The sequence below is a fragment of the Lagenorhynchus albirostris genome, chromosome 6, assembly GCF_949774975.1.
Source record: "Lagenorhynchus albirostris chromosome 6, mLagAlb1.1, whole genome shotgun sequence".
Taxonomy (NCBI): Eukaryota; Metazoa; Chordata; class Mammalia; order Artiodactyla; family Delphinidae; genus Lagenorhynchus; species Lagenorhynchus albirostris.
The window spans coordinates 26,669,512-26,683,020 of NC_083100.1; the positions used below are offsets into that span (position 1 = coordinate 26,669,512).

The following is a 13,509-nucleotide window of genomic DNA, read 5'->3' on the forward strand; positions in this document are numbered from 1 at the left end:
GAAATGTTGATATACAAGATTTGTTTCACTGAGCAAGTATGTATTGATTGCCTTCTGAAGGTTGTGTGTTCAAATGTAATTTGATAGGCATGACTCTGGAAATACACATTATAACCTCCTAGCAACACAAAGAGAGTGATACTACTTGGTATCACTCTGACTTTCCCAGCTGTATCCGAAGTGGAATTAATGTCATTTGCTTCTCAAAATGTTTATTAAAATACTCATGCCTTTAGCCCTATTCTGGATACTATAAAAAGTGAACCAAACAGACATATTTTTCCATCCCCTTGGTAATCTACACTTCCTGCGTTTATGAACTTCATATAAAATCACAACAAAAATGACTATAATATTACCGAGATTGCCTGTATAGCTCAGAACATTAAATGTTATTTGACATTTAACCATGAAAAAAAACTAGAAAATCGGTATAATATTTACATATAGGAGAAAAAGTTTCTTCCAAAATATTTATTTATTTAATAATATATATGTGTATATATGTATTTTGATAGCAAAAAGAAAAGAAATATTCTTAATCCTTTTCAAAGCAAGTGCCGTTTTATTGCTGCCTTCTTTCAAAGGTAGTTTACTAAAATTTCACTAGGTGGCAGTAGCATTCTGCTTCCACACGTATCTATAGCATTGGCGGGAGCCGTATTGTTTTCCAAGTAAATATGTGGTTCTGAGATTTCTGAGATATTTCTTCTAATCTTCTTGTTTATATAAATAAGTATCTTTGAATAATATTTTCATATTCAATCTAGATATGTATTCAGAGAAGATGAATAACCAGTAAGTGCTTATACCTCCTGTTACAGAGCTGGATATACAATGGTTCCAGTATTAAATTGAAATAGGAGACCTTTAAATGTTATATATTATATTTGGCCAAATCTCATTTTTATGACCATATAACGATTCAGTTTCCTTTCTCTTTGATATTCTTGAATTTTGAGCCTTTCTGACCACTTGGATGCGTTTCACGAAATTTCTTTTTTTTTTTTTATTTTTTTTAGTAGAGCTTGAGGTTTTAACTTAATTGTGATGCTATTTATTTATTTATTTGTGGCTGCATTGGGTCGTAATTGCTGTGCGTGGGCTTTCTCTAGTTGTAGCGAGCGGGGGCTACTCTTCATTGCGGTGTGCGGGCTTCTCATGGTGGTGGCTTCTCTTACTGCGGAGCACGGACTCTAGGCACGCGGGCTTCAGCAGTTGAGGCTGGTGGGCTCTAGAGCGCAAGCTCAGTAGTTGTGGTGCGTGGGCTCTAGATCGCAGGCTCAGTAGCTGTGGGCCACGGGCTTAGTTGCTCCGCGGCATGTGGGGTCTTCCCGGACAGGGGATCAAACCTGTGTCCCCTGTATTGGGAGGCAGATTCTTAACCACTGTGCCACCAGCGAAGTCCCTAAAATTTACTTTCTTTTTAGAACGAGACCTACCATACTTAAGCTGCGATAGTTACAGGATTTTCATGTTGTCTCACCCATCCTCTCCATAGCTGCTGTCAAGTCTCACGATTTTCTATGGAATGGGCAATACAATAGTAAAATTCAGATATTAAATAATGATAATGTCTGTCATTGATTGAGGTTCCCTATATGCCAGGCACTGTGCCACATGGATTGTCTTTTTTTTTCCGCAACTCCATATAATAAATATTATATTTATCCTTATTTTACAGTAAGGATATTGAGGCATGAAGAGGTTAAATAACATGCACAAGATTAAAAAAGTGTTTGAACTCTGGAACCTACACCCTTAATGCATTCACTAGTTTTACTACCCAGAAATCTAAGGTAGATAGACTTTTTCTTTTCTCACCTCTTTCACTCATGGACAATGAAGTGAAAGTTCAGTGTTCTTTTCTAACACAAGCTTTAGTTATTTCTTGTGTGGTATGTGCTCTTGATTCTAAGGGGACAAAGTATTAGGAAAAAAATAGGAGAGGCAACAAATAACATTTCTTCTTTACATTTCTCCAAAAAGGGAATATTTCGTTCTTAGACCTTGAGTGTGGGGTTAATTAACTATAAAATCAGGTAGCAAACCTAAGTTGTTGTAGTTTATACTTGAGTTGTCATATATTAGAGTACACCTAATGGTGATGTTTAAATGGAATACTGGGCTCAATAACTTCTCCAAGGGGTCTTCCAATTCCATAATTCTATGATTCTAAGAACTGTGTTATTCAGACCTCTTAAAGAGATGCCATCTGATCCACTTTGCAACTTTAGGGAAACTTTTATAAATAAAATGCTAGCTGCAGTATTATCTATGAGTGACTATTAATGAATGTTAAAAAATGTTCCTGTGAGCATGCTGATCGTTCGCCAAAAGCACCTGCTAATAATGTGTGGTACAATTATTACCTACCATTCATTAGAGAACAGTTTCTGAAAGCATGATGCAGTGTTTGCAGTGAAGAGCAAAGACTAAATCTGTTTGGTAACACCCAACTCAATGCCAAGAGTATGTAACTATTTTATCTCTTATCCCCCCGAGAGTAACTTATGCACTCTTGCTGGCATTAATTCTGTCAAACCTGTTGACCTGAATGCACTGAAGCAAGAATTTTCTAAATGAGCCCATTCTGGTCTGAAATTTAACTTCAGCTTCTAGAAGCTCCTAGCATTTCCATAGAAACACCTCTCTTATGAGATAATTGGGCTTAGGGATCTTGAATCTCTCATATTGTAAATAGTAATTTCTCAAGTGTGCCATTGCAGGGTGGGGAGGCGGTGTGCAATAGTATCTTGAGACTTGTCAGATTCCCCCGTATGTTCCAAATGAAGTGTCATGGGCAGTGTCATTGACCTACACCAAGAGTAAGCTAAGACCTCAGTTTCAGGGATTTTCATGGACTATATAGTCATCTGTGTTCAATATATGGAAGGGTATTCCCCCGCTTTTTCATTTCCTGTTACATCTTCAGATTCTTCTGTGAGTACACTTGGATGTGTGGGGTGGGGGTGGGAAAATCTGTGCTGATTAAAGGTTAGAGATTTGGCCTCATTAAATAGAAATGGATAGAAAGGGAGGTAGAAAAAGTAAGAGAAAGTATGCGAGAGGAAGAAAGTTTTGGTAAACGTGGCATGTTCTAAATTAGAGGCCAGGATACAAGAGGTGGAAAAGTGTGGTGCCAGCCTCCCCCCTGCTTGGCTTTAGAATCATTAGATGCCAGTCACATTGTCTATTTCTAGAACAGGATGGAGTAAGCCCAAGGGAAAGGCAGTCAGTTTGGGTTTTCCATCAGCGTAGTAGTTATGTTGATACACATATGAGGAGTCTGTCCCTCAGAGCTCCTTCTCCAGCTGACAACACCCTGGTCTTGCCTGGTCCTGGGTCTTATTATACTCCTTTTCTACTCTTTTCCAGAAATGGTATGAACCCAGACTGTCTCCACTACAATGATGCTTTTAAGGGTTTGGTTTTGTGGTTTGAGATTGCTGTAACAAGTAGCAAAGGCAGGTCAACATCCTCTGAATATCTGGTCCAGGAAGCCTTCTTTTGAGAATGCAATCATGGCTTTGGACTTGCCATTGTGTACATTGGGTGCATTCATAATTTCTAGTTTGAGTTTCACTGTGCCACCAAGTTAGTGCCACTGTCATTAACTTCCATGCCTTTTATTAGCCACAGTGAAGGTCTCACTCATAAATTCCAAGCAGAATGATCAAAACTCTGTTCCTATCTGAATTTCCACAAGGAAGATAGAGCCAGCTGACCATAGCTGAGCCTTGAACTTGAGATCAACTAGAATGGGGTGTATTTTTGGAGGTTACCCAAAGTGGAAAGCCAGTAGTATTTCAAATTCAAGCCAGTTTCCTGAAGGTGGTTCAAGAGTTGGTGCCAAAGAGACCACATGAAAACTCAGAGTTCAAGGTGTGAGAGCCAAGAGTCAGGAATGCAAGAAAATTGGATTGAAGTTAGAGCAATCAAGAACAATTGAGGATGGTCTAGATAGAATGATTTCCAAGAATGCTATTGGTTGTCTGTGGCCAGCAGGAGGAGGTATATGTATATGTTATCGCTGACAATTCCAGACCATTCAGTTCAAGTTAGAGACTGTGCAAGCTATTGAAAGAGATAAGAGGGAGGGCAGGGATAGGTGGAAGAGGTTGGGGGGTACTGGACTTTGATGTCATGAGTGTTCTAATTCTGTTATTCTCCCATTGAATTCTACAGATCTAGATTAAATACTTTGCAATATAAAATAATAATGTCTAATAAATATTTTTGATGTTGTCCCTCCAGCTTGTTATTTTATTACTTTACTCCCAGACAAAAAAGCAGAAAATGTGTATACTTAATTTCATTAATAGAGAAAAATTCTTCATGGATTTAGATTCTGGACAAAAATAGGTGTTTTTAACAGCTGTACCTAAAGGACTGTACCTCAAGATGGTGTTCACCCATTAAAGTCATGCTGTTTTTCGAAAAGTTCCCTAGATGGTCTAAATTTTTTAACCTAAAACATGAAATGTTATTTATCTATTTATCTACTTTTGCATCTTATCTTTTAGTACAAGTTTTCTCAGCAATGAAATATAGTGGGTTTTTAATTTGAGCAGTTTAGTTAACATATGCCTCTTTTTGGAGGAAAAAACAGTAATTCCACTTTTGTTTTGCTCTAAAGATATTTTACTGTATAATTTTTGATATGCTAAGTGACTCAAAATATGCTCTTCTCCTATGCTCATCTTTTCCTTTCATTTCCTTTAAACTCAAGACAGTGCAGCATAAGCTAGCAGAATTAAAAACACACATTTGTGTAACCAGAGCTTTTGTGGACAGCTGTCTCCAGCTGCATGAAACGAAACGTCTGGACTCTGCCACTGCTTCCATGGCGAAATATTGGTATGCATGCTATGGTAATTAAAATGTGGTGTTTGCACAGATTGTTATGGAATTCTTCCAACTTGACACTCAGCCTTGAGGGTCTTAAGGAAGAAGGCTAAGTAAATGAAAACTAGCAATAAGAACCACCTTTTTAAAAAATGCTGAAGGGCCCCATTAAACAATAAATTTATAATGTGCTAAAACTTACTCAAGTTGGTTTTCAGCTTGCCATTGAAACTAAAATATTAAGAGACTAAAATAGGATGACTGATTAGTTCATTCAAATAGTAGTTTAATCTCAAATTATCTGAAGAGTGGCAGTATAGTGAGATCACAAAATTACAGTAATACTTAGAGTCCTGAGATAGAGTCCCAATTCTTTCATTAAGTAACTGCAATTAAATTAAATTATTTCTGGGCCAACATTTTGATATCTGTGAAATGAGTAGATTGGGCAGGATTTTTCTATTTAAGATGTTTTCCATATCTAAGAAAAATTTCTGAAGATTTGACTTCCAATCAAAAGTTGTACATGCTCTATTAAGCAAAAGGAAAAAAAAATGTAGTATAGAATGACTTTCATTTGTATTAAAGATGATTAGCAATGGTATTAAAGATGTGTTAATGAAAAAAGACCCCTATAAGGCTTTTGTGTATTTTAGGATTTAAGAACATAGTTTAAATCAAATTCTGGAAATGGGTTTTGTTTCCTCTTTTAAAAACAAACATTCTCACATCTCATTAGCCCAAAAATAACCTGGAAAAAATGCCTGTCATTATTCATTAACTTGTGTTCAGTCAGAAGTAGAATGGGGAAATATGCAGAATAGTGGTTTATGTAATGATTCCAAAATAATAAAGTTGCCAGGTTGAAAAGTCATGTGGAATTACTAGAAACTTGCACTTTTGTGGGAGACATTTTACATTTACATTTAGAGCAAGTTTTTTGACTAGTGGGAAAAAGAGTAAAAATATTTTAGATATTTTTGGTAAAAGAGATATTTGGATATCTGTTGGCCTTTTTGTTTTTTGAAAACACCAGGTTTATAGACATACTGGTGTTTCATATTGGAGCAGAGGGAGCAAGTAGTTTTAACCCAGCAAATATTTTACTAAAATACTCTCCAAATACAAAAATGTATAGAATTCCAAATATCATTGCCCCCTGAATCTTGTCTGTTAATCATCATATTGTTACTGTATTTCTCAGGAACATCCTGACCTGTCCCTATGGCTTGAGTTAAAAATTAGTTTTTATAGGAAAATGTGTCTATGCTTACCTTTTCTTTATATTTCCCACTGTTGAAAGTAAGTTGAAGAGATTTTGAACTAACTTGTATTTTATGTTAAGATGAATAAAGTTCCTACCAGCCATCTCATGGATTTTAACAATAGTTAAAATTGTTGTGATAAGATCAGAAAAGGGTATTTCTCAAGCACCTCATGTTAATATACATATACTTCAGGAATAATAATTCCCAAATAATCTTTAATAAGTTTCCTATATGATAGTAGGTACTTTAATAGAGGTCTGCCCTCTTAGGTTTTCACTTTTACTTTCAGTTTATTTCTGAAAAAAAATTTTTTTCAGTTACTAAAATTCAGAATTGCAACCTTTAGGTAGGAAGTGACACATTTGAAGAAAAAAATACATATTACACAAGGCAAAAGAAAATAGATGACTGTATAATTATTCAGTTAACTTAGATCACATAGAGAATCTGCATAAATTAGACCAAATTCAAGTTTTTAGTATATTCTTTTCAGGCTTAAGGTAGCCAACACCTAATAAATAGTCTAAGCTTTCTACATTTTGTTTCTAGACTTAACAAAAACCCAGCCAGAAGTATAATTGATGAAGAAAGTGTTTGTTATATGAAAATTCTCTTGAGATTTATTTCACGTGGAATTTATATCAATCTTCTCTGGTTGGCTAATATGCCTAATTTTAATTGTTTGATAAATGTAAGCATTTAAACAATCATAAATAATTTGTTTCCTGATTGTAAAACATCTCATGAAAATTCATTTCAAATGTTCCTTTTCTGCTTTTTATTTTGGTCATCTAGGGCATCTGATTTACAGAACAGTGTAGCTTATGACTGCGTGCAGCTGCATGGAGGCTGGGGATACATGTGGGAGTACCCAATTGCAAAGTGAGTATGCCTGTTGTGTTACACTCTTCTGGGTGGTGTGAAGAGAAAGGAAAATTTCTTTAACTGTCCTTTGTCCATTGAGTACAAAGGGAAAGGAGGTGCAAAATCTTTGTATTTTTCAGCTGACTATGGAGTGTGTTCAAGTAAGTAGAAACAGCTTCATGTTATCAGCTCACCACTAGGATTTTGTCATATTTTTAAAAAGTGAAGATGTACTGCATTATACAATATACTAAATATAAATATAAATATATAACATACTAAAGCTTTATTTGAATCATTATACAGAGGGATTAATATCCCTTTTTTATTGTTGAATAGTATTTTATTATAATTGATTATGGTTAATTATTCAGGTTTTTTCTAGTTTTTTACTGTGACAATGCCACAATAAACGCCTTCATACATTTATTTTAGATACATGTGTGTTTGATTACAACAGGACAAAGTCCCAAAAGTAGTACTGCTAGTTCAAAAGTATGCATATTTTAAATTTTAATGCATTTCCAGATCATTTCCTCCAGTTTGAAGCAACTCGTACTCAAATGAACAAAGTCTAAGGATGACTTCTCCTCCTAAGCTATGAATGTTATTGCCCTTTAAACTTTAAGTGAATCTAATGGATAAAAAATAGGTTACTATTCTTCCTTTAATTTACATTGACTATTAATCATTTTATTTTGTTTTATTTTATTTCATTTTACTGTAGTAAGAGCACTTAACATGAGATCTACCCTCTTCACAAAATTTTAAGTGTTCCATACAGTATTGTTAACTGTAGGCACAGTGCTGTACAGTAGGTCTCTAGAACTTATTCATCTTGCTTAACTGAAACTTTGTGCCCATTGATTAGTAACTCCCCATTTCCCCCTTCCCTTAGCCCCTGGCAGCCACCATTCCTCTTTGAGTCTATGAACTTGACTATTTTCGATACCTAATATAGGTGGGATCATGTAGTATTTGTCTTTCTGTGACTGGCTTTATTTCACTTAGAAGAATGTCCTCAAGGTTCATCTAGGTGGTAACATATTGCAGAATTTCCTTCTGTTTAAGGTTGAATAGTATTCCATTATATGTTATACTACAGTTTCTTTATCCATTCATCTGTCCATGGACATACAGGTTGTTTCCACATCTCGGCTGTTGTGAGTAATACTGCATTGAACATGTGAGCGCTAGCATCACTTGGAGGTCTTGATTTCAATTCTTTCAAATAAATACCTAGAAGTGGGATTTCTGGATCATATGGTAGTTTTATTTAATTTTTTGATGAATTTCCATACTATTTTTCGTAGCAGCTGAGATGCACCACTTTGCATTCCCTCTAACAGTGCGCCAGTATTGCAGTTTCTCCGTATCCTCGACAACACTTGTCTTTAGGCTTTTTTGTTAATAGCCATCCTGACAGGTGTGAGATGATATTTCATTGTAGTTTTGATTTGCATTTCCCTGGTGATTAGTGACATTGAGCATTTTTTCATATACCTTTTGGTCGTTTGTATGTCGTCTTTCAAATTATCACTTTTTAAAAACTAAAAAAAAAAAAAAATAGACATTATAGAAAAATTAACCTGCATATAAAAAGGATCTAAGTTGTCATGTCTTAAAATTTTTATTGTCTGTTTTGCTCTAAAAATAAATCAAAAGTATTATTTTTTTCTAAGTAGAATTTGTACTTCCTTCAACTTTAAAATAAATATAGCCTTTTTATTGTATTATATATGAATATTCTTGTTATCATTTCGAAGCAGTACCAGTTTGTCAGTAGGCAGCATCCTCTTCCATATTTCTTCCTCCATCTCCATAATTTCTTCTTTCCCTCTTCCTATAGTCTTTTGCCTCAGTAATCTCTCCATGGCATTTCTCCTCCTCATAGCAGAAGATATATTTTTCCTCTTACTTGGAAATATTTTCAGTTTATAAAATTTTCTCAGGGAAGTTTTTGCTATATAGAGAGAAGTCCAATTTAGTTTTGAATCTGAGAATGAGAATGCTATGAGCTTCCAAAAACTTCTTACAATTTTAATCTAAATACAGAGTATCCAAAAGAGAAAAATTATCAAACTAGTATTGAAACTTACTTTCAGATTTATCATTTTGGCAAGCATAATTGAAAACATTTGATTTGCTTATAGTCCTTAATGAGGAAAATAAACATTTATTCAAGTTACATTAAAAACAGAAGCTCCAGAAGCTGCAGCATAGAGCTTCTGTTAGGTATAATTTACTAATTTTCTGTAGCCACTGGGAAGCTCAGAAAGCTTTAATCACAGGGTGTATATAATTTATAACCTTTTATAAAAACTCAGCAACAAGTAGGGTTTTTCCTTCCTTCAGAATGTAGGCATGAAGTAGCTAAATGATTTCCTTTTCTTTATCAGTCCTTGGACTTGGATTTTGGTATATCCTTCCAGAACTACTTCAAACAGGCCTTAATCAAAAGCAGATTTTTTTTTTTTTATCTTTGTATAGTCATGAAATCAAAGTAAACACTGAGTTATGCCAGCACAAATTAAATCATCTCTGGAATTTTTCCTGTGTGTTTTCATGTTTTATTCATAATATTAATCCACCTTATTGACAATATTCAAAATGCTAAGAAAGTAAAATAATAATGGGTGTTTATATTTTTCTACTTAACTGTGCTATTATAACTGCTGCAGGGTATGTAGACATGTCATGGCTCAGTGCTTGTCTAGTTTGGTTCGGTTCCTAAGAAAGGCATGTTAGCTGAAGAGGAGTCAACCATCTACATGGTCCAAGATTAGAGCGTAGCATAAGTCTTGGTCTCTGTTTTCTCGGAGGCAATTCCATCAGGTCAATAGCAAGCAAAAATTGTAACTTGATGGCTTATTTGAAATCCCTAGTTTCAGTTTGAGAGACTTGACATTTCCTTTCAGGAATAATAATGCCCTTGGCCAGCTTGTTGGTTTGAAGACTGTATGAATTTTTAAACTAGACTGCTATTTCTCTCCCCAAAGACATAGGGAAGGAACTTTTCATAAGATAACGAGAGAAAGTAGTAGGATAATATCAAAAAAGCTAATTAGATACATTAGGCAGTATGTGGATGAAGTGTACAGACTTTGATGAGATAGAAAAAAAATCATTCTAATTGTGTTTTTATATCCTAAGATTAAGCTATGTGTGTGTTGCTGAGTCTTGGTTTCACAGATCAAAGAGGTGCTTTTTGCTTTTTGGTTTTGTTTTATTTATTTGTTTTCTGTTTGTTTAAAAATAACCAGTCTTAAGCATGTGAGTTTACTTCAGTCTTACTCATTAGGCTTGGGCCTATGACAAGTGAGGCTTAAGTTTTGCCATTTCAAGACCTGTCTGCAGTGTTAGGAAGAGCAGCCTGAGATAGCTTCATCACTGTGGGGTTAAACATTTCTTCTGCTGCCATTCTCTGTTAATTTTAGTTGATGACTGAATTTAATTAGTAACCTATAAAAGGGCTACTGATCTCTGTCCATTACCTACTCCATTGGAACTTCTTTAATGTGAAAAAAAATATGCCCAACCTGATCCAAAAATGTCTAAAAGCATTGAGATTGCTGAAGTAGGCTGAAATGCCAGGTAAGTCCTCTAAATGAAAGTGCTAGATTTTGTGGGCAACAATGGAATCTGTTCAAAAGAAAAAATATATTTGAAAACACATATGTCTCTAGATTTCAAGTTTCATGAGAAAGCAGCTATTGAGACTCTAAAATTCCTTTGTAATACAAGAAGTCAAATCAATAAATATTTACTGAGCGCTCACTGTTTGTAAGGTTCCGTGGTGAACGTGGACAAGGAAAAGTTCAGAATTGGTCATGTTCCTAGAGAGCTTGCACATTTAATTTGTCTCAAATTAAATTTAAAAAAATTTAATGCTTGAAAAAAATGCCTTTGAATTTGTCTACTAGAAAAGTCCAAAGCTCAGTAACTAATCTTACATTTCTGGGCCAATGAAAATGTTGAGATGTAATAAAAAAGATACTTGCCAAAGTGGCAGGATACCTACCTTTTCATTCCAGGCTGCCAATGATCTGTTATGTGACCATTAAATAGCAACCATTAATTAGTATATGTATTAACTTTTCAGCATCTCAGTTCCTTTACCTGCAAAACAATAATAATATTTATCCTCCCTAATTCCAGAGCTGAGAGGATAAAATGACATGAGAAAAGGTAAAACCAACTATATAGTGTTATGGTCGCTGTCATCATTACCAAAAGTGAATTCCTTCTTGTTTTTTTATGGCAGTATACTCAGCCACTCAGTATTTCAACCTCATACATTACTGGAGTGACTGTTAATCATTTCCAAAAAATAAGTTACTTGTTAACTTTGTGAAGTAATATTTTCTGAAGCATCAGTTTATACTGCCGATAGCAGCAGTAGTGATGGGAATCTAAAGGATGTTAGAAAATGTGTACTTTCTTTTCTCTTTTGCTTTTTATAAAACCAGTAGATTTCAGCTTTGGGGGGGAAACATTAAAGGTAACAAGATATTAAGACATTCCATCCATTTCTAAATTTACAATTGCCCTTTTTGGAATGTTATTATATGTGCTGAATTTTACAAAATTAAATCAAAAGAAACATACTTAGAAATGTTATTTTGAATTTGTAATCTCTTCAAGCAGGCTAAAACAAAACTATACAAATAATCAATATCTTAATAGCATATTATAATTATACCAATCTAGGGTGGATGCCATACAGACAAAAAAGTAATTTACAAAGAACTTTTATTGTTTGGATTTCATTAAGTGAACACTTTAAAGCAATTAATAGTTACCTGGTAAGACAAAATTTATAATTTCTAATATCTTTTGTTTATTCATTCAATCATCTTCTTATTTATCCAGAGCTTATGTGGATGCCCGAGTTCAGCCAATCTATGGTGGTACCAATGAAATAATGAAGGAGCTAATTGCAAGAGAGATCGTCAGTGACAAGTAGACATCTGCCCACATCCTGGAATCCTATTACAACTAATCTGGTTTTAAATCTACTCAAGATAAAATACAACCTGGAAAGGGAGGGAACACTAAACATGTTTTTATATGTTCTTTCTACAGAGAAAGAAATCAAATACAAATACAAGATTAACACAGTGGGAGGAGAAATCTTTGAATCCAAATACCCTAAAGTTTTCTATTATAAAGGTTGGTAGGATCCTAAACCTTTCCAATTAAAAGGTTTAACTTTTAATTTTTTATATAGCTAAAAGGCAAAGATTTTCTGATTCTAGAAGCCTTAATGTTTCATTTATCCTTAAAATTCTAAGAGCGTAGTCACTTAGATCTTTAAAATTGAGGCAGAAATAATTTTGTTATTATACTATAAAAATGGGATTAATAATATTTACAGCACATTGACTTTAAAAAGGAAAAATAAATATAATTTACAATGCAAAATATGTTTAGCTATCTCTTAGTCCAAATTCCCCCAAACAGTGGTTTCTACCACCCTATCCTAAACCTCTGTTTTTAAGTAATGAAACACTTTCTTCAAGCCAAAGCTTATGCCGAGTTCTTGTGAAATCCTGTTGTGTGAAGAGCTGCTCTGGTTGAAGGAGGAAGCCTTCCTACCTTATAGCCTTAGAATCACTAGACTCAGCGAAGCAAATCCCCGCTAGAGAATGCCACTGGTTGCCGCAACCACTGACCCCTGGGCTTTCAACAGATTTCCATCCCAGTTTAATTTCTAGGAGAACACAGAATAATCCATCATCCTTTAGTTTCAAGATATTGGTGTATTTATAGGTATCAAAACAGTGACTTTTATTTTGGAGCAGTGTAATTTTTTAATTAATTTAACAGATTTACACTTTGTGTCATCTATAAGCCAGGCTGTTAAAAATATGATGAGAAATATGATTTAAAAAATTGGCAAGATCCCTGCTAATAAGTGAATAAATAAGTTGTAATAAATAAGGTAAGAAGCAAGTAAATAAACAAAATAATTTCAAATAATGATAAAGGCAGTAAAGGAAATAAAGTAAGCATTTAAAGTAGGAAAGTGAGGAAATGACGTTCGGTTTGAGACTATTATCAAAAAATAAGCCATTGATTTGGAAACTGCTAGCATCATTTTAGTACTTGTTTTTCTTTGCATATATTGCTGAGACAGTGAATAAAGTAGTTTTTAAGTGGAAATAAATAGGTGTATTCTTGTTTAACTTAAAGAACCTAAACATTTTATTTGGTGTTGTGGGTATTAAGCATTGTTTTGGGGTTTTTTTTTGCGGTACGCGGGCCTCTCACTGTTGTGGCCTCTCCCGTTGCGGAGCACAGGCTCTGGACGCGCAGGCTCAGGGGCCATGGCTCACGGGCCCAGCCGCTCCGCGGCACGTGGAATCTTCCCAGACCGGGGCACGAACCCATGTCCCCTGCATCAGCAGGCAGACTCTCAACCACTGCGCCACCAGGGAAGCCCCTAAGCATTGTTTTTTAATGCAGTCTTTACAACTGGGTAGAGCAGAGAGTAGAGAAAATACTTTGATACCATTCTATCCTAGTC

General features: G+C 34.8%; 1 protein-coding gene across 1 annotated transcript in view; it reads left to right on the plus strand.

Annotated features, from left to right (window-relative positions):
* ACADL (acyl-CoA dehydrogenase long chain) overlaps positions 1 to 13,183 on the plus strand; it is a 38,805-nt gene extending 25,622 nt beyond the window's left edge. Inside the window, exons 9-11 of the mRNA XM_060152183.1 lie at positions 4,733 to 4,860; positions 6,912 to 6,998; positions 11,853 to 13,183. Of these exons, the coding sequence (XP_060008166.1) occupies positions 4,733 to 4,860; positions 6,912 to 6,998; positions 11,853 to 11,946 (309 nt within the window). The 3' untranslated portion in view covers positions 11,947 to 13,183. The remainder of the gene's footprint in view (positions 1 to 4,732; positions 4,861 to 6,911; positions 6,999 to 11,852) is intronic.
* The last annotated feature ends 326 nt before the right edge of the window (positions 13,184 to 13,509 follow it).